Consider the following 23,312-nt stretch of genomic DNA (forward strand, 5'->3'; position numbering starts at 1 on the left):
AAGTAATATAGCCAAACTGCCATTAGGTTTACCCACACTCGGTCTCTTGTCATATGAAATTTTGTATCCGCTAAATTAGTTTAAAAATGGAGGAAATGGAGGGATAGTGCTTAGTGCTCGTGTTCTAATCATCTCCTCCCCCCTCTCTCCAGATGTGACAAAGTGCGGCGGCCATTGTACCTGGCCTTCTCCATGTACATATATGTACCTGTATAGTATCCCGTTTTGTGGTGTCGGTTGACAGACAGCAAACAGTTTGTTGTCGTGAGTAACAGCAACTCTAATGAGCAGCAATGTTTGGCCATTAGGTTTCGTGTGCTCACACTTAATTGCTAATATTTAGTTTACCGTTTCTCTATGTCAACTATACCAATAGAAAGTAACAGAACTTTAATATTTGAAATTTGAGGAATGCATAAATTTATTATAAAACCATGAAAAATATTTTGAAAACCCTACAAACGAAATAGAAGAAATTAAAAATTCTCTAAATTTATACACCGAAATCTAGCTGGTTCTACTAATTTTAAACGCAGCTTGTTTACTAAACCATTGAACTTTAAATCGTATTGTTAATTACTTTTTAATATTGCCATTCCTTAACAATATATATAAATGATTTATCCTCTCATTAAAAGGCATATACAAAGCCATAAATGTATTTTCATCGACGATTAATTGTTGCTTCTATAAACAATTTAAGCTTTTATATAAACGGCTACTACCTTACCAACTTATCGACCAAAAATCAGTTATAGAGGAATGGTTGATGTCTGTCATTAAGGCTCATGTAACGTTTCTTTTCAAAGTAACATAGGAAAAGGCTTTAAATAAAACCTAAAGAATTGATAGATTATTCGAATGAAAAGTATTTTTAAGCGTATAACTTGATCGTACAAAGGGAAAAAAATGTTAAAACTAATTCACATCGAATAAATCTGATCAGTAGATCGAAAAATAAACACTTTCCTTTATCAGGAGACCTTAAAACTAGTAAAACCTAGTAAACTAGAATTATAACAGTTTAAATTCCATCTAGCAGTCAATTAGACTTGATTCTGATGATGATTATAGTCAAGTAACTAGTCAGATCCTCTAAAATCATTATATTCTATAGTCTTTGTTTAGTTGAATGTAAAATTCTGGCAAGATTTTTCTAATATACTGCGGATTTAACTAAAAAGAATTTGAAACTTAAACTCTCCAACACTTTGAACAAATTGTTTAATTGAGTATACTTCCCAAACAGAGATTAAGTAGATAAATAATTGAAATTCTTGAAATTGGATTTAAAAATAAATTCAATTGATTTTGCGGAGTGGATTCTTTGATTTCATAATTATGTTTATTTTTCATTGCTTTTCTGTACGTTTTCAATAATCATAGATTTTACAGTTTACAGTTTTATAATTTATAATACTAGGTAATGCCATTTGACTTAAGTCTACAGACAGATAATAATTATATAATTACAATTACAATACAATACATTTGTGTGTGTGTATATATAGTAATTTATATTTTTTATCAAGTGATTTGAGATGCATTTTGCCTTCAACTGTTGAACAACAACAACTAAATAATCTATTTTAAATGCTGCACTAAAACACAAAACTATTTTTAATTTAAGGGCAAGGGGAAGAACTTAAAGTGCTAATAAAATTAAATACATACATATGTATAATTGTTATTTAGATATTTTTAACTAATAACTAAGCGCTTCTAGAAGATAAAACTAAGTATTTACAGTGTTTTTTTTTTTTTTTGGGAGGGGGGAGAAGAACCACTCTTTTCTGTTGTATGTATAAGTATATACAGTGGGAATTCCTGTCGAGCCATCCCTGGACTAAGTATGTATGTACAAAGCAAAATGTATCACAAATAAACCTTTCTACTAAATGTGTGTTTAGTATGCGGATTAGCAGCCAGCTGCATGAGATGCCTCGGCCCATGGCTGCAGACCATGAAGAGCTGCCAATGGAGCACCATTCACACCTGGCTGGGAACTCAGAGGGGCAGCCGGTGGGGCGAATCCCTTGCTGATGGCCTCCGCTTGCAGGGAGAGCATAAGACGATTGGCAGCCTGACGTTCGGCCTCCCGTTCTTCGGCGGTCTGTCGTCTGTAAATCACAACAACAAAAATAGAGAGAGAGATAGTTAGTTAGTGGACAAGTATTTAGTAAGTACATGGAATAATAAGTATCTTATCATGAAAATGTCATCGCTTAATGCATATATTCATTATTGAAAAACGATTTGAGTTGAAACTCATTTTGGTCACAGACAATTGACTTATTTATTATTATAGCATATTGAACGAATAGATTGGGCACGGGGGGGCTGTAAAAGCTCATCAAGTCTCATTATGTGGGTGGCTTGTTAAGACCATTTAAAACTAATCAAATCAAATATTCTGATTGCCAGGTACACATACACGTGCCCAATCGCACTGTTTGGATCTCAATTTGGGGATTTTTGTTGGAAAATTAATTTCCGAATCCGAGAATGTTGCCAGTTCAGTAAAATTACATTTTAAATGTTGTGCTTAAAAAGGGATTTACGAAAGCCAAAAGAGAGAGAGAGAAAAAGAGATGGAGAGATCGAGTATGCGGCAATTTGCCTTGCTAAATTATTCAATTGAAAATTGCAATGTGCAATGTATATACCCCATTGCCTTTGTCCTTCCCCCCTGCCTCTAACTTCTCGTTGTCGTTTGTCTGTCTTTCTTGAGTTTGCGCAGCATTTTGCTCTAATTATGGAGACTTTAACCACAACCCTCTTCTTTTTAGATGGGGGTTGTTCCTACCCTGCTGCTATCCATATATGCAGCGCCATCTTGAATATTTCATGAGCTAATGAACTTCTTATGTTGCCCAAGTTTTACCATTTGTAATTACCACAAACTATTTCAATGTATTATGTTAGAATGAATGTGTCTATGTGTGTGTGTGTAACCCTACATATGTCATAATTGTTGTTTAATATGGCTTTCATTATGGTTTTCATCAGCAATGTCATCATTCACACTCTAATTGCATAACTTAAATGCGAGCATATTAAATATGCATTAAGCATTTTGGGGCTAGGCAAACTGAAAGTCCTTGATTTATTAATGGCCTACAAGTGCTTATACTAACATCGTTTCTCAAAAACAATAGATAACTTCATGTTTGTTATGTGTCAGTTTATTAAGAGGGCTTTCTAATTTTAAAATGGTTTTTGGGTTTTATATAAAATTGAAGTCAACATTAAAGAGCGGAAATCAAATATTTTATAAACGAATCAATAAAATTCGGAAAATTTGGCAAATCATTATGTTACGAATTTCGGTTTTCAATCTCTATATGTGATGGATGATAATTTTATAATATCTCTGCTCCCTTCTGGGTCTGTTTAATAATTATATTTTTATGAAGCTGATTATTTTTACTGAAAGTTTCTTATGAAATATATAAAACGTTTACTATGTCGTTGTGAGTCTTTCATATACATAATAATATGGATATTTATCAAAGCAATTTGAATGTCATATTCATAGTCTGAAAAACGCCTAAGTTTACATAAACACTCTTGTGTATAAAACAAATTACAATTCTAAAAGGAGTTATCCATGATTAAACTATGAAACTAATCGTTTATGATTAAAAATAAGACTCAAAAAGTAGTCGAAACTGATTAAGAAAAGTAGTATATTTATCAGTTTTGCCCAATTACTGATTCAAAGTCTTGTTTCAGGTCTCATAGAAAATTACAAGGAGTTAAATATCAAGTGGTATTTGGGGAAACTTGATATTTATTCGAGGGGAACAACTCAATTTCATTTTCAATGTGCAGCGGCACATTTTGCTTTTACTTTTTCACAACCTTTTTGTTGTTTATTTGTTTGTTTGGGAGTTTTATCGTCCGACAGCTACCGCATAAAAAATTCAACGAAAATTGATTAAAAACTCCAAAACAAATGCAAAGCATGGCTTTAGACTGTATTTGTGTGTATGTTTGTGTGTGTCTGTATCTGTGAGTTTAATTTGAGTTGCTCTTTTAGGTAGGAGACATCAGCCACGAGACACGATTGTAATTTATCTTTCTACTTCAGCTACAGCTACAGACTCAGAGTCACGGAATACGGAAAATGGTAACAGAAAAAAAATATCAAAGAAGTTAAATTCGGCTATGCCGAAGTTTATATACCCTTGCAGTCCTTGACAATAATAATTTCACATGTTCAAAATTTGTTTTCTGCAACTCAATTCATTAATATACAAACAAAACAATTTTACTCTTCATACTACATATGTACAATTTGTTCTTCTTCTTCCCTCATTCCCTAAGCAAAGCAACGCACGCATACACATACAGTTTATGTAGCGTTGCGTCTGTGTGTGTATGCATGTGCTCTGTTGATTTGATGATGACGTAGTAGGCAGCAAGCAGAGCTGCCGGCAGCGATTGAACCGATTTATATAGACTGTAACTTGTGTTCTATTTATCCGATCAGGGTCAAATTTTTGGGATCTGAGATTTTATATCAAATTCTATTATATTGGTGAATTTCATGGGGATACTCCAATTTTTGCAAAAATTTTTGTTCCAGAGCTATATGATATAGTAGTCCGATCCCAAAGATTTTCATACTTTATCTCACCCGGGTAAAAAAAAGCTCCCAAAAAAATTTCATCCCGATAGCTCTTAAGATGGCTGAGTAAAACGCGTACGCACCGACGGACAGACGGACAGACGGACAGACGGACATGGCTATATCGACTTAGCTTCTCATGCTGATCAAGAATATATATACTTTATGGGGTCGGAAACGTCTCCTTCTGTGCGTTACAAACATCTGACCAATTTTATAATACCCTCTGCAAGGGTATAAAAATGCTTTAACAAATGTTAACTGTTTGTCTTTTGGCGCCATCGCGTTGAAATATATGTGTGTGTGTGTGTGTGAGTGTGCCTCTCAAGATAAATAATGGCCAGGCATTAGGCTAAAAAGTTTATTAAAGCTTGACGCATAAATTTACGGAAATTGTACACAGGGGGAGTTATATAGTCGTAGTCGGAGTTGGAGTTGAAGAGACCTTTTCTAAAATTTAAATGCAAGTCAATTGTCGCTCAGTTAGCAGCTGCTCACCAGTTTTGTCCTTCCCTTCCCTTTCCCTTCTCTCTAAAAGGCGGTAATTAAAATCATTTCACACTGAGCACGCAAACGACGTTGGCAAATTACGACAAAAGTTTCGTTAACGAAAATCCGGAAAGGGAAAAAAGGACTCTGGTAATTATCTTTCAAGACATAACAATTTAGTCAGACCATTAATTGGGGGCCAGGCTAACCCAAAAGAGGCAGCCAAAAGTCCAAGTAGCCCCCTCTCTTTGCATTTGCAAGTCCATTGGGATTTGTTCTTGGGTTTCACCACAAACTTGAAGATTTTCTCAAGTTTTTTGGTTTTGTTTTGGACCTGTGGACACGTGCCAAGTGTCCCAAGAACCGGATTCAAAGTTAATTTTACAAATGGCCACGGCTATTGTAATTAATTTTATTTGATTTTTCTGTATAATACAAAGGGAAAAACTTTGCTTTCAGGCAAATTGATTTTTGCCCTCAAGTGCCAACAAGTGAGGCAAATAAACTCTGACTAAAGTCTCTCAGGGGGGAGGGGGGAAGGCCTTGGCATATGTGGGTGAATTTTTAATTAGTCCAGCTTTCAGCAGGAAAAGTTATAACATAATATATGTGCATATGTGTTGCAGAGAGCAGGCAATTAATATTAAGTGAAACATAGTTCTGTTTTGCTTAAGATTTTTGGTTAAGCAAGAAAAGTTTTTGGCATGAGATCTTCTCTTTCTCTCTCTCTCACACTTTTGATGTATGGTCGTGTAATTAAAAAGGGTTTTAGCGCCAACATGATTTATGGGCTGGCAACTAATTGAATTAGGTATACATACATGGGAAAGTGGGAAAAGCAAAAAGCCAGACAACAGTTAGACAGGGCCATTTGTTTTTTCTCATTTCATTTCTTTTCGAGTGTCTCTCTCCCCACAAGCTCCAGAAAGTATGCTTCACAATTACATGTCGTTTTTTTTTTTGTGTGTGTGTGTGTGTGTTTGTGTGAGGGGGAAGGCTTCCTTTCTGGTTCTGCGTTATTCTTTGGAGTTTTTGGTTTCCTCGTTTTGCTCAACATATTGTTAAATTGACAGCCTACAAGTTCTCAACGAGTTCTTCAGTGATCTGTCATTGTTAACAATTTCATTACATTTACATACAGACGAGTATAATGAGCAATTTAGCAAATCTTTTTTATTGCCTTCATTGCATAACTTATACGCCATGTTGGCTAATTATACAAATTACCTGCAACTTGGCTGACTGCACAGTTGTTTTATGCATAATTGGCTTAATGCATACGAACATAACACAACAAAAATGTTATACGTTTGCATACCCATTCATACAAGATATAAGTATAGTTATATACTATAATATTACGACTAGTCGTAATCATGCCATTGCCATTTCACTTAACCACAAACGAGCCGTGGCCAACACACACACACACATACACTAAATGAGAGAGTGTGTGTGTGAGAGAGGGAGAGGCAGATTGCCGTTAACAAAATTGCGTTTTACATCATTAATTTTTACGAGCTCAAATAGGCCCAAAATGGCTGATAAGTCGAGAGAGAACTGCGACCGACGGCGACAACGACAACAACCAAAGACAGAGATGTTTGTAGGGGACTAAACACTGGAGCTGGGGCTGGGCCTGCTAAGCGGCAATTAACGCGTCTTAAAATATGCACACTCCCCAACGACTCGTTGACGTTTACGTTGTTTTTTTTTTCTTTCCTTCTTTGTACTCACAGTTTTTTTTTTTTTTTGGTTTAGGGTTTTGTCCCACCATAATCATTATAATGGTAAGTAATCGCATATGAATTTTGGTGTTCTATTTTAGGTTGAAGTTGCTTTCTTTATACATGTGTATGTACTGTTTATGTATATAGTATATAGTTAGTAATAAAATAGAAAACAATTAGCCACACGCAAGCGCGTTCAATGCATCAATGCTTCATTAAATTAGGAGACATGCGCGTGACTTGTTTATAGGTACCAGACCAGAATGAATAGCCATTTGTTCATACTAGATACCTATATGAAAATTTGTCCACGTGTATGTGTGTGTGAAAGTTTCCATTGAGTGCGGAAAGTTTCCATTGTAGGCGACATAAATCAAGATGCTAATTGGCCAGTCGGCAAAATCTATTTTGTCTACGTGTTAAATAAAAGCCTTTAAATATCTATAAATATTCTTGTATTGGCTGTTTAACTAATTGCTTATTGAACATTACTCAAAGTGACGCATTGTTTATATATGTAGGTATCTTATAGATTTCGTTATTTTAAATAATATTTTTTCACATTTTTCCTAAAGCTGACTTTTGGTTTATAGAGAATATTCTATAAATGTTTTAATCTCTATTTTAAGCCTTTCTATTCCTCATTTCAAGCTCATTTCTCATCATGAAAGACTTTACCAAAACTATATATATAAAACGAAAAAAGATAAAGCTGTAGATCTAAGTAATCCACTTGGAATTTAACTTTATATTATTGGTATTCTATTTATGATAAATTCTTCTAGTCATCTCCATTCTCAAAATCTATATTTGCTTAAAAGTATTTAAGATGATAAGCTCTTTGCTATAAACAAATATTTCTTTTAAATTTTACTTCCTATCCAATTTTAACTTAATGGTTAGTTCATTTGGTTGGCTAACTAATACTAAGCTTCCATATTTTTAGACATTTTTGTTGTTGGGGGGTTAAAAAGAACTGCTGGCTGCTGCTGCTACTACCCCCTGAGCAATCATCCCTTGGAATATTCTTTTTTGGGGCTGTAGTCCTTGTGTGCCACTGTTCTCTCATTTAATGTGCCTCATGCATATTGAATGGACTTTTTTTACCCCACCCAAAATGTTTATTATAGACACTGCGTGTGCCTTTGCTGGGAAGGTATCATGATATTGTTATAATATTTGAAATATTCATTTCTCTTTATACATTCTCTAGAGAAGAGTATTTTAGTGTATGCTGTTGCCGGCGTGAAGGGAAATGGAATTTGCATGGCGTTTTTTCTTTCATTTTGTAGACAAAAAATCCTTTTGTACATATTTTAGTTTAAAAAGACAACGTGAAAAGGGAAAGGAAAAGGAAAGCAAAGGTGTCAAGCTGTCAGCACTTCTAAAGTGCCAGCGTTTTCTTTGTGTGTTTCTATTGATTTTTTAACCCACCCCTACCCCCCTTTTTACTATAATGAAAAGGCAAAGGAAGAGATTGCTGATGAACTTACCTCCATTTGGTGCGTCGATTCTGGAACCACGTCTTCACCTGCGCATCGGTCATCTTGAGGCCACGAGCCAGAGCCGCTCTCTCGGCCGAGGCCAAATACTTTTGCTTATGGAAACGCTTCTCCAGCTCAGCCACCTGAATCCGAGTGAAGGATGTTCGTGGCTTTTTTCGCTTGGGCGGTGTGCGATTCTGATAGGGATGTCCAATGCGACGGGCAATGGGAAAGGCAGCTGTAATGGAAAGCCAAAAGAGAATAGATAAATACATTTAATCTTAATGTAAGTAAGTAATTCCCTTTATATCCACTTTCACTCTTTTTACTAATTTCTGTATGTGTGCGTGTGTGTCCTGGACCTATTCGAAGCAATTAGCAAACAATAAATTCCTTTCCCAGAGATAACAAGCCATTTCCGATATTTGCTTCCGGACGACAAGGCACCTGTAGTATATCGAGATAGTATTCTACCTGTTTTAGGTATGACCCGCTGTGAAATCAATTTTCAATGCCGCAGCCCCTAAGAGTCACTGACTCGACCGCTAAGCGCCTAATTGCCGCTGAATGAACTATGGGACAGAGCCTAAAACCTTTATCATCATAGAGACGAGACGAAGTGTCTTGTAGACAACGCACGCGACATCGATTTCATTGAAAGCCGCCGTTGAGTCATAAAGTCGTATTCATAGGATCAGGATGAGCCGGTAAATGACCCAGTCTCTCATTCTCTCTGCTACAATGGATCTCTTTGTGTTTGCGTCTTAGCCTTAGCTAATGTGCGCAGGCGTTTTGGGCCAATCAACTGGTCATACAGACCCGACGAACCGAGTGTCAGCAAAACGGTGGCTCTCTTGGCGCTGAACCTTTTAAAATTCCTGCCAGTCGCCTTGTTCACTTTGTGCCCTGGCGTGCGTCTTGTTGTTGTTTATTGGGTGCGATAAGACCTGGCGCAGTATTCAACAAAAATATTAAAACGTTGTCGTCTGGGAAACCGGCTTACACAATATACACACAAATACATACATGCATATGTATATGTACATATGTCCAACTTCCACTTGGTCAAAATAATTTAAGGTGGTTCTCAACTGAGATGAGGTCATGCGGCATGAAAGTTTTTAATACTTAAATTTGTTAAATGTAATACCTCTGAGTACTTCAATTTGACCACTCTAAGGTCTTATCAGCCATTATCAACCTTAAGTGCCAAAATAACTTCAAGAAGTTAACTAAGCTGTTACTATTAATCTTTTGAAATTATCCTTTTTTCTTAAAGTTACTAAGAATTCATTTTAAATCTCTTGATGCCGTTTGCTTCTCTCTTCTAATTTGCTAATTTGTGATTTCAGTGAAAAAGTAGTTGAAACCAGTTGATATTCTTTGATATTTAATTAGACTTTTCTGTTTCTAGTTTCTTTGTAATTAAATATTCAAGATACACGCCTCAAAAGTCATCTCAAGTCAGGGATATATTGATTATTGATTGAAGCATTTCAATTACCTGAAGGGTTACCCAGTTATTGTATATTCATGAGAACTTGAGAGCTTTCTCAAAATATGGTTGGAAATCTGCTCATCCCTTTAAGTCAATGTTTTAGTGTTCGCATCACAAAATGGCTGACTATCCATAAGCTAAGCTGTCAAATGCCAACCAATACAGGTGGGTATGTGCGGGTGTTAAGCTGACAAATCATGTTTTTTATTACGACTTTTCTCAGTAACCCCTTTTTTTGGTTTTGAATGTCTGGCATAAATTTGCCATGGCTTTTGGGGTCGAATGAGAGGGGGTGTTGGGTGGTTGGAGGCAATAGGGATCATTTAAATATTTCAAGCAATATCAATTTCAATAAAAAGCCATTTATCGCACCACATAAGCAGCCACATGATTTTCACATCGCACACAGGCAGAGAGACCCGCGAGCATCCTTAAAGGATACAGGGATACCACATAAGCATAATTTTATGGCTTTTCTCGGCTTCCTTATTTATGATGTATCTTAAAGTTACACAGAGAGGCTGAGAGGAAGAGCGTAAGAGGGTGATGGGGGCATGGCTTGCCTCTGTGAGACGTCTTAGCCCAAAATATGTTTACGTAAAATAATGCAAAAAGCTTTTAGTATGCATTATTGATGGCGGCCTGTGGCATTGGCTACCCACTCGTTGCCGTTGCCGTAGCCGTAACCATAACCATATCCGTTCAAGTAGCTTTGACCTTTATGTAAACATGGATATAACTTGAATAGTTGGAACATTTGGCTATTATAAAATTGCATGAAAATACACAGAACCTAAAGTAATTGGCGCCTGCTGTGTGACGGCATTTCCGAAATTAACATGCAATGGTTATTAATCATATGGCGCTGGGGCGTAGGACTCAAATAAACAGAGAGAGAGAGAGAGAGAGAGAGAGAGAGAGAGGGAGAGAGACGTTAAGGGGCTAGGGCCTGGTCAACGTTTGGACAGAGGCTCGTTTGTCTTGTTAATGAAAAAAGCCAAGGCGCCAGCTTATCAGGCCACAAGGCAAGCGACACAATAAACACACAACACACAAACTCTCGAGATGGAGGAGAAGAAGATGTTGACAAAACGAGACGGCGATCACTTCGATCACTTTCTGGCTCAGACAAACACACATACACAGGCACATAAGTGTGCCTTGGAAGTGGTGGCTAGACATGGCCTGGCCCCCCATCTGATTCCATTCATATTATGTGGCTTAACTCATCCCTCAACGGAATCGTCGCGAACCGGCTGACTAATTAAAAGCTGACCATGTCAGTTGGACTCAAATGTGAAGAGTGGCCGTTGGCAGTGGTATGCAGGCGATAAATAAGCTCATTGAGTCCAGCGACCGCCCAATGAGTAATTAATTCCTTTTTGGCGAAATTAAAAAGTCATGTAAACCAGCTCATTAAAATAACTAAAGCAGCAAAGCAAAGCAAAACAAAAAAACCCAACCAAAAGCAAATCGAATGAAACAAATGCAAACTGTAGCATAAGGGCCAAGAGCGGATGTTGGTCATAAAAGTCAATCAGATTGCCACTGGCTAAGCGGCTTTTATGCATGGCCAAATAAATAAAAATAAGCGACATGGCCAAAAAATATGAGTTATAGCCACCAAGAAGGGCCCCAGATGCAATAGTCAAGATAGCTTTAAGGTTAAAAGCATCGGGGACTCCATCTCGCCCCACGGGTCGACGCATAATCAATGATCGATCCCCATTTTTAGTTGCCTACGTCCATGTGGTGAGTCTTAATAAAATCAACGCCGTCTCATTATTAAAGCGGCTCGCGCTGTGAATGCCGCTTGTAGGTACAAGTGAAGCTCATAATGTAAACAAATTAACAGAAAAGGGATGCCCAAAGGATCGAGCCAGCCAACCGCAACACCATTCCAATTGCGATTCCAATCCGCAACTTGAAGCTCCTGCCTTTACATATGCAAATGAGAACCGCCTGCTGCTTCTGGGCGGTGGCTGAGCGTTAAAATTTTTAACTCAAGCTGCGATTGCGCATTTGAAGGCAAACATGTTTTTATACTTTAGGGCTGGCTACCTCTGCAGGCAGTGTGTGGGTCTCCTTCACTCTCTCTCTCTCTCTCTCTCTCTTTCGCACTGTGAAATGACATGCCGATAGGCATGTTGGCTTAAAAGACTTCTCTGATCGTGCTTATTAGTGTAGCTGGCTTGCCATAAGCGGGACTCGGACTCGAACTGGAGGCTATTAGGAGGGGGTAAGTCGAAATCTGAGTTGCAAAAGTTGCCGCACAATTGTGTGGCATGTCAGTGAGTTGGAATAAAGGGGGTCGGGGGTAAACAGTAGCTGCTGGATGTGCGACTTGGGCTACCGTTGCTCGTTCATCATTAAACTGCCTAACTAATAAACATGGCCAATGGATGGGGGGTGGTTAGCCTCACCTGCCAAACGATCCTTTACCGCCTGATGGGCAAGCGCCGCATGATGCAATGGCGGCAGTGCCCATGTTAGAGGTGTACGTTGGGGCGGCACGCGGAGTACATGACCGGCGGCTGCTGCTGCTGCTGATGGATAAAGATGCGGATATGTGTAGAGAGCTGCCGCACTTCCATATGTTGAGTTTGCAATGCTGGTGGCCAGTTTATAGGCAGCCAGATCATGATCATCTACGGGAAGTAGATCCTTGTCATCGCCCTTGTCTCCACCATTAACATTATTATTGTTGTTGTTATTATTATTATTGCTTGAACTGGAGCTGCTGCTGTGCAGATTGCTGCTGCTATTGTGATTGTTGTTGTTATTCGTCTCGAAGGGTTTCGACAGCAACCGTGATATGCTAAAGGGCAGATTCTCACTGGACGAGGAGCGCGTCTGTTCCGATTGCAGCGATTCACTAAATGAAAAGGATGAGAGAACATGAAGAACGAAAAGAATTTTTAGTCTCATTAAAATTATGTCTGCCCGATAATGGCCAAGAACTAACTACATTTTTCATTATTAATTTATGTGGCAAGATCGTGCGACACCAAAGCAACTAACTAACCAGGACCAGTTTATCTAAGCCCACGCACGAGATGCCCAAAATGTAGCAAGAAGTTTTATTCAAAAGAAAATTGAGTAATTATGCAAATGTTGACTGATCGTTAGAGGCAATTTCAATGGTTCTATAAATCATCAACAAAACAAAAATACAAGAAAATAAACTAGTCACGCACGGCATTTAATTAAATCAATATACAAAAACACATAACCACCAGAAAACCAAACCGAATTTGATGGTGTCTTTCGGATGGTGATTTTAAATTGCTAAACGCACACTTTCCCAAAAACAAAAATACACAACTACATAAATGTATCAAGAAAGCCACAAAAATTAACTTTTTTTAAAACTTGTTATAACTTTTGGATCCGTTTTGAACGCAGGGCATCTAACTTCGCCTTCTTCTTCGTTTTAGTCGTGATCGTCATTTTGATCTTGCTCTACATTCCATAGTAACGCGAGATTTTTATAGCATTTTTATTGCATGCTCTATTAAAATGTTAATCCAGCTGGAACGATTGACTCTTTTTGTCCCTTGGTCTCTGTTTTGAACTTGTTTTTGTGGGTCCATTTGGGATCTTCTACTACTACTATTATCAGAGCGCGTTTTTGGCGCCTTACTAATGTGCGTTTTATCGTTCCATGTGTCTCCCCTCCTCGGCCTCTGTCTCTTTGTCTGCGTCTCTGGCTCTATGTAAATTCAGGGAGTTTCTTTTATGGTTACATTTCGAATTTTAGTTTTTTTCCCCCACCATTACTTTTTTTTTTTGTGGGCAATTCATTAGCGTTTAAGAGGTTTGTTCACGCCAAAGAAGAAAATTCCCCCTTTGAACCTAAAATGACATCAATGAAAATGAGGCAGTTAGCACTGTTTTGCCCAGGTTTGTGGCAGCATCTTGTTAGAGACCTTTTGTTGAGCTGAGAATACCTTTTCTTCTCTTGTTTCTTCTTTTCTAACTATTGTCAGAATGTGGCCATCAAAATATTTGAATTTCCATAAGCTCAAGAATTGTTGTGAATCGTTATTCAAGGCTTAGACCATTATGAAACCAATAAAAATATTCTATATTATGGATATATAATGGGAGATTGTATTCTTTGTGCCAACTCATAAAATCAGTTGAAATGCTGACAATGGATTGTCTATTTTTGAGAGTTCTGGGGCAAAAATGTAATTACTAAAATGAAATATTTGATGAGTAAAAGCCTTTGAGTCTGAAATGTCTTTGAGTCTTTCCATTTTATTGTATAAAAAGTATTAAAAGTTTCTGTCTTAAGACCATTAAGAACGATGCAAATTACTAAGCACAATTGGAATTATGGTTATTAATATTTTAGATATGTATTTAAAACCAATTGCATATACATAACCGAGATGACAACTAATTTATCTTATTAACTTCATATACATCTGTATATAATTATAAATTTCGATATATATTTAAATTTAGATTTGGGATTCTCTGAATATTTCTGGTCTGTAGACTAGAATATTTAGTTTATTTATTTTATATTTGTTATATGCATTTAATGAAGTTGTCCAAAAGAAAAAAAATGATTAAAAATATCAAACTGACTGCAAAAATAGATCTAATTAAAGTTAAACCGTTTAAATGAAATGAACCTCATTTAAATGTACTTTGAGTTTTAGAATTGATATGAATGATTCGTTTAATCGAATAAATATATAAAAATAAATAGAATAAAGATAATGTATCTTTTGAAATTGTCAAACTGCAATATTTATAATATGGTTAGATTTTAAATACATTTCAAATTTAAGTAATGTGAAATAAAGATCAAAAGAAACTTTTATCTATTTTAATTAATTTTGGCAACTAAACAGTTAGAATTCAGGTTTTCAAAACCGTTTAGAGTATGGATCCAGTTTTGGTATACCCTATACTGATTGCAATAATAATAACTGAAATTTCTATATAATAAAGTATTTTGCAAGCCCCCTGTCAATGGATATTTGTTATGGAATTGTTTCCCATTGCGTTTAGTTAATTCATCAGTCTTAAATCAATTCAATTTTTATTGTGCTCACCTTAGGGGCGTTTCCGATTCATCATAACAGCTGGCACCATCATCCATATCCACATCGGAACCACTGCCACAAGACATACGTGAATCGGAATCGACATCCACATGAATCTCCTGCTCCTCAATATCATCGCCGTGCTCGTGCTCGAGCTCATGCTCCTGTTCATGCTCATCCTCCTCGTGACTGGACATTGTGGCAAGTACAACAAGTGGCGCCAATTTGAATATGATTATAAATTGTTTTGATTAATTGTCAAATTATTGTCCTTTGGAATCTTTTGGTGTCACACAATACAAGGACAACTCAGACACACACACACACACACAGAGACACAAACACAGTGACACTAAAGCCCTATTTAGATAGGGGACAATCGATTAAGTTTGATTGAATGAAATTTTCTCTTTTGTTAACTGAAGTGAAATAACCGCCGCGTTACGACAATTTTTTCGGAGCGTTGCCGTTGCCTTTTGATTGCGAATTGCGACTGCGAGCTGGGAGCGGGCGCGTGTTAGCGGGCGAAAACGCTTTTCACAAATGCAATTCAAATTGTGCCGACGGTCAATGGAGAGGTGATGTCTGTCTCTGCCTCGGTTAAATCTGCTGCTGCCGCTGCTGCTGCTGCTGAAGCTTGTTAGCCAAGTAAACAAAACAAAGACAGGAGTCGGAAACGAGTCAAACCAGTTCCATGATGACGGCAGCGGCGCAGTTGACGTCTCTGTCTCAGTCGCAGCCGCAGTCACTGCGCTTCCTTCCTATTTGGTTAACGAGCCTGTTTGCCACCTTGTTTGAACCTAACCTACCATAATACTACCACCAGCAATAGCAGCAACCCTCGCCCCTGCCCGCACGTGTGCCCATGCCCCGTTCAGGTCTCTGGTCTCTAGTCTTTGGTCTCTCTGGTGGTTGCTTACGTACTTGGTCCGCCCAGTATCTTCCATCTCGCTTCGCACATGCGCCTGTCTGGCTCACACAGTGAAAACAGGTTTCAGATCTATCTGGCCATGGGCAGCACTGGTCTGTGGGCGGTTCTCTGCCCCAATGCCATTGGCTGCTGCCTGCCATGCAGCTGGTTTGCGGTGTGCGCCAGGAGGGGGACTTGGGGCTCGGCTGGTCTTGGGGTGTGGGTTAACTTCCCAGTTGGGGAACTGCGCTTGGCATTTGCGACGACATTTTAAATGGAAAACGTTTTGCTTTTGGGGTTTTTTATTAGACGAGCATGAAGAGAGAATGTATTTTTATTTTGATTGTTTCTATTTTCGGGTAAGCCAAGCGTGTCCGCCATCTCCATTTCCATCTCGCTCCCGCTGCCACGTCATCGCGCTTGAGTGAGAGCGAGCTGGCCAGTGCGAGTATCGGCTCAGCTCAGCTCAGCTTAGCTCGGACCCGGGCTCCGCTTAGCTGGAGTGCTGGAGAAGTGCAAATGTGGCAGATTAATAGCACAATTGGAAATAGCGTTCTGTCAGTTTGAGTTCACAAACAGCAGAGCGGCCAAACGGCGGGGCGGTGGGTTGATTGAGGGTGGTTGGCTTCTGCTCTATTTCCTTGTGACTGCTTCTCTTGAGATCTTTATTAGCGCAAAGTGTTCTTTTAGCTATCGCTTGGCATTTGGCAGCCTGCGATTGCGATAAGAGACACTCCAACTCCAAATTCAACTTGAATCTTTCAAGCCAAACCACACAAAATCCAATTCGTTTATCGACTATGCAAATGGATATTGGTTTGTTGTTGTCCAGCAAATTTTCTTTGTGAATGTTGAGAATTTTCCAAGTTCACCTGTGAGGTTAATTGACAGTTTTCATTGGCAAACCAGCACAGCCGGGCGGTGGAGGACAGTTAGGAGGGCGGTTCTGGGCACGAGCCAGGAATGTCTGGTTCCCATTCAATGTAAAAGTAAGATTACCATAGATGAGCATGTAGCATGGCATTTAACCACAATAACCAGTTACTAAAGAGAAATTAGAATGTAATTCATTTGGCAACAACAGACTAGAAAATGCTGCAAATACGAAACCAACTTGATAAAAACATTCATGTGAATAACTTTGGATGTATAGAGTATACCATGGATAAATTAAAAAAAACATTTTCGGGAAGGGACCCATAAAAAATTAAGATTTTCGGCTCTGTAATTCCCATTATTTTCATTAGAAGTATATTGTCACTATAAGAATTTATTGAAAACGCAGAACCACATGATGAAACCACGAGTTTTAGGTATAAAAAACCGCAAAAATTCAAAAATTGTTAGATTTTTGGAGTGTTTATGTAGTATATGAAGAATAAGATCGAAATAATTAGCAAAAAGCAAGCAAGTTTTTTTTATACAAAAGGCCCCTCATTTAGTGGTTTTCTAAAGTTATTTTTGAGACCTAAGCTCAAATTCGAAGTAAAAGAAATGCAAAATGTGATCGCATATGCAAAAATGTGTCTTCTATGTATAAATTGATCAATTATTTAAATACTTGTGTTACGTTGTTTTTTTTAGATAAGTCGACACAAACATAAGTTGCATCTTTTATAACTTTTTGACTTTCCTAATCGTTAGTTTAGCTAACAAATAGGCTTTTAAGATAGAAAAATATGGCAATAAATGCCTCTGAATTTATGATCGTATATAAAAATTCAATTTTGCACTTAACTTGCCAGGTTTTTTCTGTGTCAGGCAGATGGAAAAATCATGACCAAAAATGAAATCGGCAAACAGGCAATTACTGCATATACAATTGAGCGTCACACACACACACACACACACACACGTAGACACACAGATACAGATACACGCACGTTTTCAAAAGGACGACGCTTAACCATCGACATGGATATCGCCATCGTCGTCGTCGTCGTTGGTAGGCCTTGTAGTCAGCTAATTGGATTTCATTTGAACAGCAACAACAAAGAGCAAGATACAGATACAAAAAAAAAAAAACAGCAATATCCATGGCAATTGTAATGCAATTTTAATGCAAAACGAGAGGCGGGCAACATTTTTATTGCATTTTTACTTTTATTTCACTTAATAGCCGGAACAGCAACAATAACTGCAACAACAAACAGCAAGAGCAACAACAACAACTACAATCTGAAATTGGTGCTTGGTATGAATACAAAATGATGCCAAAGACCACCACAATGCATGGAATTAGTGTGGCATAAAGGGGAAGGAGGTAGAAGCAGAAGGTGGAAATTAGTATGCAGCAAGCAGCACATTGCAACTCGAATGGCAGCAACAAGAAAGCTCAACTTAAGTGTTTCTATATAACTGAATGTATGTGTGTGTGTGTGTGTGTGTGTGTCTGAGAGATGGTTGATGGAGAATGGTGCATGATGTTGGGGCTCTGCCTTAGTCTTCATTTCCACTGCCAGGACTTGCCACTTGACTTTATTGGCAACTTCATGGAATATTCAAGAGCCAAAGTTTTGCCCAAGTGCCACCGAATAATATCTGGTGCCATTGCTTGCTTGCTTACCTCGTCTCCACATCTGCTTCAGCTTCATCTTACTCTCGGACTTGCAACATTGCCACAGTTTCAGGTGGCAGCTTCATTTCATATGCATTTTTATTTGGCCTCATATACAAATGGCGGCGCATGACGCGAATAGAATTGGATTTAGGACAGAGGACAAACCAAATGTCACTGGAATTGCCAATACTGATTATGGCCATCTCCTTTTGCCCATTGGTCTCCCCCCTGCCTCCTCTCTCTTACTCTCTGTCTGTCCGGGTCTCTGTCTGTAGCTTTCTGTTTCACTCTAAATGTCGCAGCGAGCATTTTATGTGCGGTCAGGGTTTGACTATTATTGGTGACAGTTTTACCTTTATTTGATTCCAAGTCCCCTTTCTCAACCTCTTTCTCCTCTCCAATGCGCACATAATCTGGGAAAACCACATAGTCAGTGTGTGTGTGAGTATGTGTGTCTACTCTCATTCAAGTGATTTCCCCCAATACCAAGAGAAAAGACTTTCCTTTAACTCCCCTAAACCATTCGATTCACTCCCCCTAAACTAGACCAAGGCCGTCGTGATTGTTTTTCCAAATTCTTTTCGTCTGTCCACACTTGACTTCGATTAAGAAGCCGGGCGGTTGCTATCCCTAAAATTGACTTTGGATGGCTCAATGCGTGTTTTTGTTAGTCAATTGACCACACAATTTACTAAGCGATAAATTAACTCATCAATAATTGAAGAGACCTGAAAGTCAGAGTGTGTGTGTCTGTGTGTGGAAATGTGCGGAGGACCTTTTCGAGGAGTTGCAGAAGGAAACACTGATTTGGATAAACACAGTAGAATCTGGACTAATATCAAAAAAGATTTCGTAAACTGAAGGAAATGGAACATTAAGTGTTGGAACAAAAGTCTAGATTGTTCTTTAATTTCCATCTGATAATAACAATTGGTATTGAATATTATAGAGTATTTAATATTATATTATTTGTTGACAAAAGACTAAGACAGAAGTTACATTATATTTCAGTAATTTAAAGTAAAATATCGATTAAAATAGAATCGCAGATAGTTGATCAAATAATTTGCCAAGTAGAATATAATTCCAACAATAAATTTCCAAATTAAATTATTTGTCAGAGAACTTTTTGGGAGTTCCATCGATAGAGCGGTGTCTAGAAAGAGAAAGAGAGAGAAAGAGATTGCATTGGCTGCGCTTTCTGCAATAATAAATAATTACTTCTTGATTTGCTGTTGGTTAACAATAAATCTGTGAACATTTATTATATTATCTAATTTGTTTTTAAGTATGCAAATATATTATATACATAATTCAAAATATTCTTAAAAAACAAAAGTCGATGAATCGGTGAAAAAACTAATAAGTTTTTAAATTAAATACTTAACACAATTTTTAATGTTTTTTAAAAGAATAAGAATTCCGTTATTAAAATAAAATTGTACTCTATTGAAAGCGAATAAATATAATACACATAATTTTATAGTTTTGCGTTCCAGTTCGATTGATTATCATTCTTTTTTGGAATTCGCCCTTACATTTCCTCATGTTTAGGGGATGTTTGAATCCCTGTTGGACCATTTCGATTGAACTCAATGAATTGCCAAATGTACATTAATATTATTTCCAATTAAATTGCCAAAATATTGTTTCGTTTCCCCTAAAATATTATGAAAAGATGCTAAATCAGCATGCGATTTATGGCAATTTGTTTTATGGTAAATTTATAGGTGCAACACATTTTAGACTCCTGGGAATCTTGCCTCATTTGATTTTAGTTTCAGGGGAACTAAATGCAATTACTATTTGCCAATTTCTGTATTCGGTAATGGAAAATGTAATGAGAACTGAATTCAGAAAGATTTTCAATTCCAGTCGATGGGAAAAATGCTCTTAATTAATTTCGTATTCACTTCCCTGTCAGTCTGTCAAGAAGCTAATGATATTTATTTAACCACACATACACACACACACACACACACACACACACACACATATGGAATACATTTACATACACTTGTATTCATGTATATTGCATGTATATGGGCATTTTGAATAAGTAATCAACCGATTTTCCACGCATTGTTTGCCAGGACCTTTGCTTTCTGTTTGGAGGACACCCTCTCAGAATCCGACTGAAACTCTGTTCAGTCCTTGGCCAATTTAGTGGGCGCCATTTTAGCCATTTTATAAATTAAATATGCCCTCGCGCAATTTCACTCAGGGCCAGGGATTTGTGCTGCTAAGGCAAATTTTGGCACACTTTGTGTGAAAGGGGGGCTGCCCTTTGGCAGAGAGAGAGCTGCTGTTGTTGTTGTTGTTGGTTGTGTGGCATTGTCTGAATGGGCGACACGCCGTTAAGCAGTTCATTTGTAGGCAATTTTCGTATGATTACAAAACACTCCATGGTAGTGTGTGCGATTAGCTGCTGAATTTATGGATCCTATATTTATTTTTTGCAAAAACTCTCTGCCACAATGAACCAAGGGCAGAGTCTGTGTGTGTGTGGGTGTGTGTTGGTGTGTGTGTGGGTGGGGGAAATCCATGATTTTTATTGTTTCAAGTGGTGGCTTTTATGTGGAATGGGAGCTGATGTGGTAGTGTGGGGGCTTGAAATTATTATGATATGTGGGTCATAAATTCGTTCGCCAACTGTCTCCATATTTTATATAGTTTTATTTTAATATTCTCCCTCTCTATCTCTTTATCTCGCTTGTTATTTTGGCACAATTTAACTAATTTTGTTTAACAACTCTTTCAGCATAGATATAAACAAATTCAATTTTTTATTGCCTTTTTACCACATTAAAATAATTAAATAAGAAACGCTCGTAAAAAAAAAAAAAGAAAATCTACGCCTTCACAAAAGGGAGTAAACAAAAGGCGTTTTTAAGACCAAAACACACACACACACACACAGACACATATTAACAATACCCATTAGACATTTGAAGAGAAAAATTATAACATTTAAGTGGCATTAAAATGCCGATCGTAAAAATCAGTTTGAAATTCCATGAGATGCCATAAACTCGAACCCGTTTTGCATCATACGATTTGCATACACAAATTGGCTAAATACATTTTAATCGGTTTGATCGGCTTACAAATATTAATACAAACACCTTAGCCCCAGATCATCTCAGTCCAGAGAAAGAGAGAGAGAGATACATATATCGAGGGTATATATGATTCCCCACTTATCTCAACTACCCAAGTTAATTGCTTAATTTGTAGAGACCTTTTGGTGCATTAGAGCATTGGTTTGAGAATTTTTACGAGTTTCTTTCTGTACGTTTACCTACCAGTTTTTAGGGCACCTAGCCCGTGCCTACCTACCTAGTGACTCATTCGAACTCAATTCTCTCAATCTGTTACTAAGGGTAAGGCATACATTTTGGAAGGCAATTTGCTTATCAAGTTTTTGTGAAATGCGTGTCTCCCCTGGCGGTGGCTTCAATAATTTTATAGCCCACATTGCCGTTGCTGTTGCTGTTGGCCGATGGCAATGTTGCTGCAATCAATTAGCATTGTGACCTGTTTCGATGCCTCTTGGCAGATGCCTCAACTCTCCCCTGCTCTTCCGGGACATAGTCTTATCACTTTGACGCGCTTGTTAATGAACGAGTTGAGGATGAAACTGAGGATGAAGACAGTGGGATTCTCTGGGATTCTCTCATATTTTTTGATGCATCGATTGGTGAGTGACTCGTTTTGCTCTTGCTGTTAATATTATTATTGTTATGGCGCCGTTTCTTAAAAGCTTTTTGTGTGTTTTTATTTTTATATTCTGTTTAAAATGCATTTTAAATGTTAATTAAAATGTGTTTATTTCGTTGGGCATGTCATTAGCAACATCCACAACGAGTTTCTTGTCCCCACATATTAAATATTAAATTCCAAAACACATCAAAATGATATAGAAAACAAAAAAAGAAATAAACAAATGACTTGGCATCAAAAATGGAAAGGCAATTTCAATTGATATCATTTTTCATTACCATATATTTGTCTCTCTTTTTTTTTTTTTTTAGAGACTCAGAGTGTAAAATAATAAATGAATATTTTTATCCTTGCTTGCCTGGACGTCTTTTCCCAAAACAATTAAAAATGGCAAAAAGAAAGACGAATGAACGGCAACGTGACGAGGTCATGGGGGATGTGTCTAGAGTCCTTGCTTTTCTTTCTCAGTCTCAGACTCGTTCTCGTTCATCATGTGCAATGCATTTTAGTGAAAATTAAAAAATGAAACCCGGAAAACTTGGCCTGGTAGGCAGGGGGGAAGGGGAGCTGTGAATCACAGTTCATTAATTTCAAATGGACCTATGCTTTTGCCTCGGCTATGTCAGGGCCCAAGTCCAGGAGGCTTAGTCAAAGGTGTTGGAAAATGCAGCAAGAGTAAACTATGAAGTTGACTGACAGTTGAAACTCGTTTTTTTTTTTTCGTTGGAGTTGTTGACGATGTGAGTCGGATTCAGTCCCAGAGCCCAGCTAGGTGGGAGTCTCCATGGCATTTGCTTGAATATTTCAAAATGGCTGCTAGAAAAGAAACATGATGAAGATGATGATGAAAATTCACTTTGACTCTTGTCTTGGCTGATTGTTTTATTTAACTTTCCTGCTTTAAAGAATTTTGTTTTGGCTTTTAATGTTTACTTCTTTTAACCAACTTTTAGTATTGTCAAATGATATACACAAATGTATGAGATTCATCAAAAATTAGATTGAATATTGGTTAAATTCGATCATAATACGACTCTAATTTCTAGGTAAGAGTATCAAGTGGCTCGAAATGATTTTCGGTTAAGCGAAAACTCCATTTTGAAGTCGAAAACTTTATTTCCATTAACAATTCAAAAAATGTAAATTAATTTTACAAAAGTTTATTGGAGAACTATTGAAACTAGCCAATAGACTTCCCCTACATATCATTTATGACTGCAAG

The 23,312-nt window shown here is 37.5% G+C and overlaps 1 protein-coding gene across 1 annotated transcript; it reads right to left on the minus strand.

The window, feature by feature from the left end:
* Window positions 1-1,910: 1,910 nt before the first annotated feature.
* On the minus strand, window positions 1,911-15,137 carry C15 (homeobox protein C15). The gene is made up of 4 exons (XM_068301158.1): window positions 14,907-15,137; window positions 12,258-12,709; window positions 8,346-8,574; window positions 1,911-2,120 (listed from the first exon to the last, which is right to left on the minus strand). Exons 1-4 carry the CDS (start codon window positions 15,092-15,094, stop codon window positions 1,919-1,921), a joined length of 1,071 nt encoding a protein of 356 aa, XP_068157259.1. The 5' UTR covers window positions 15,095-15,137; the 3' UTR covers window positions 1,911-1,918.
* Window positions 15,138-23,312: the final 8,175 nt, after the last annotated feature.

Source organism: Drosophila tropicalis, unplaced genomic scaffold (assembly GCF_018151085.1).
Source record: "Drosophila tropicalis isolate 14030-0801.00 unplaced genomic scaffold, ASM1815108v1 contig_878, whole genome shotgun sequence".
NCBI classification, from domain to species: domain Eukaryota; kingdom Metazoa; phylum Arthropoda; class Insecta; order Diptera; family Drosophilidae; genus Drosophila; species Drosophila tropicalis.

What these genes read in the sequence shown, in the direction of transcription:
- C15 (XM_068301158.1), bottom strand. Translation starts at nt 15,094, where the DNA reads ATGTCCAGTCACGAGGAGGATGAGCATGAACAGGAGCATGAGCTCGAG. An exon ending in GAATCGGAAACGCCCCTAAG is followed by an intron (nt 12,710 to 14,906) that starts GTGAGCACAATA and finishes CTTTTCATTTAG; the next exon opens with TGAATCGCTGCAATCGGAAC. An exon ending in AATCGACGCACCAAATGGAG is followed by an intron (nt 2,121 to 8,345) that starts GTAAGTTCATCA and finishes TGTGATTTACAG; the next exon opens with ACGACAGACCGCCGAAGAAC.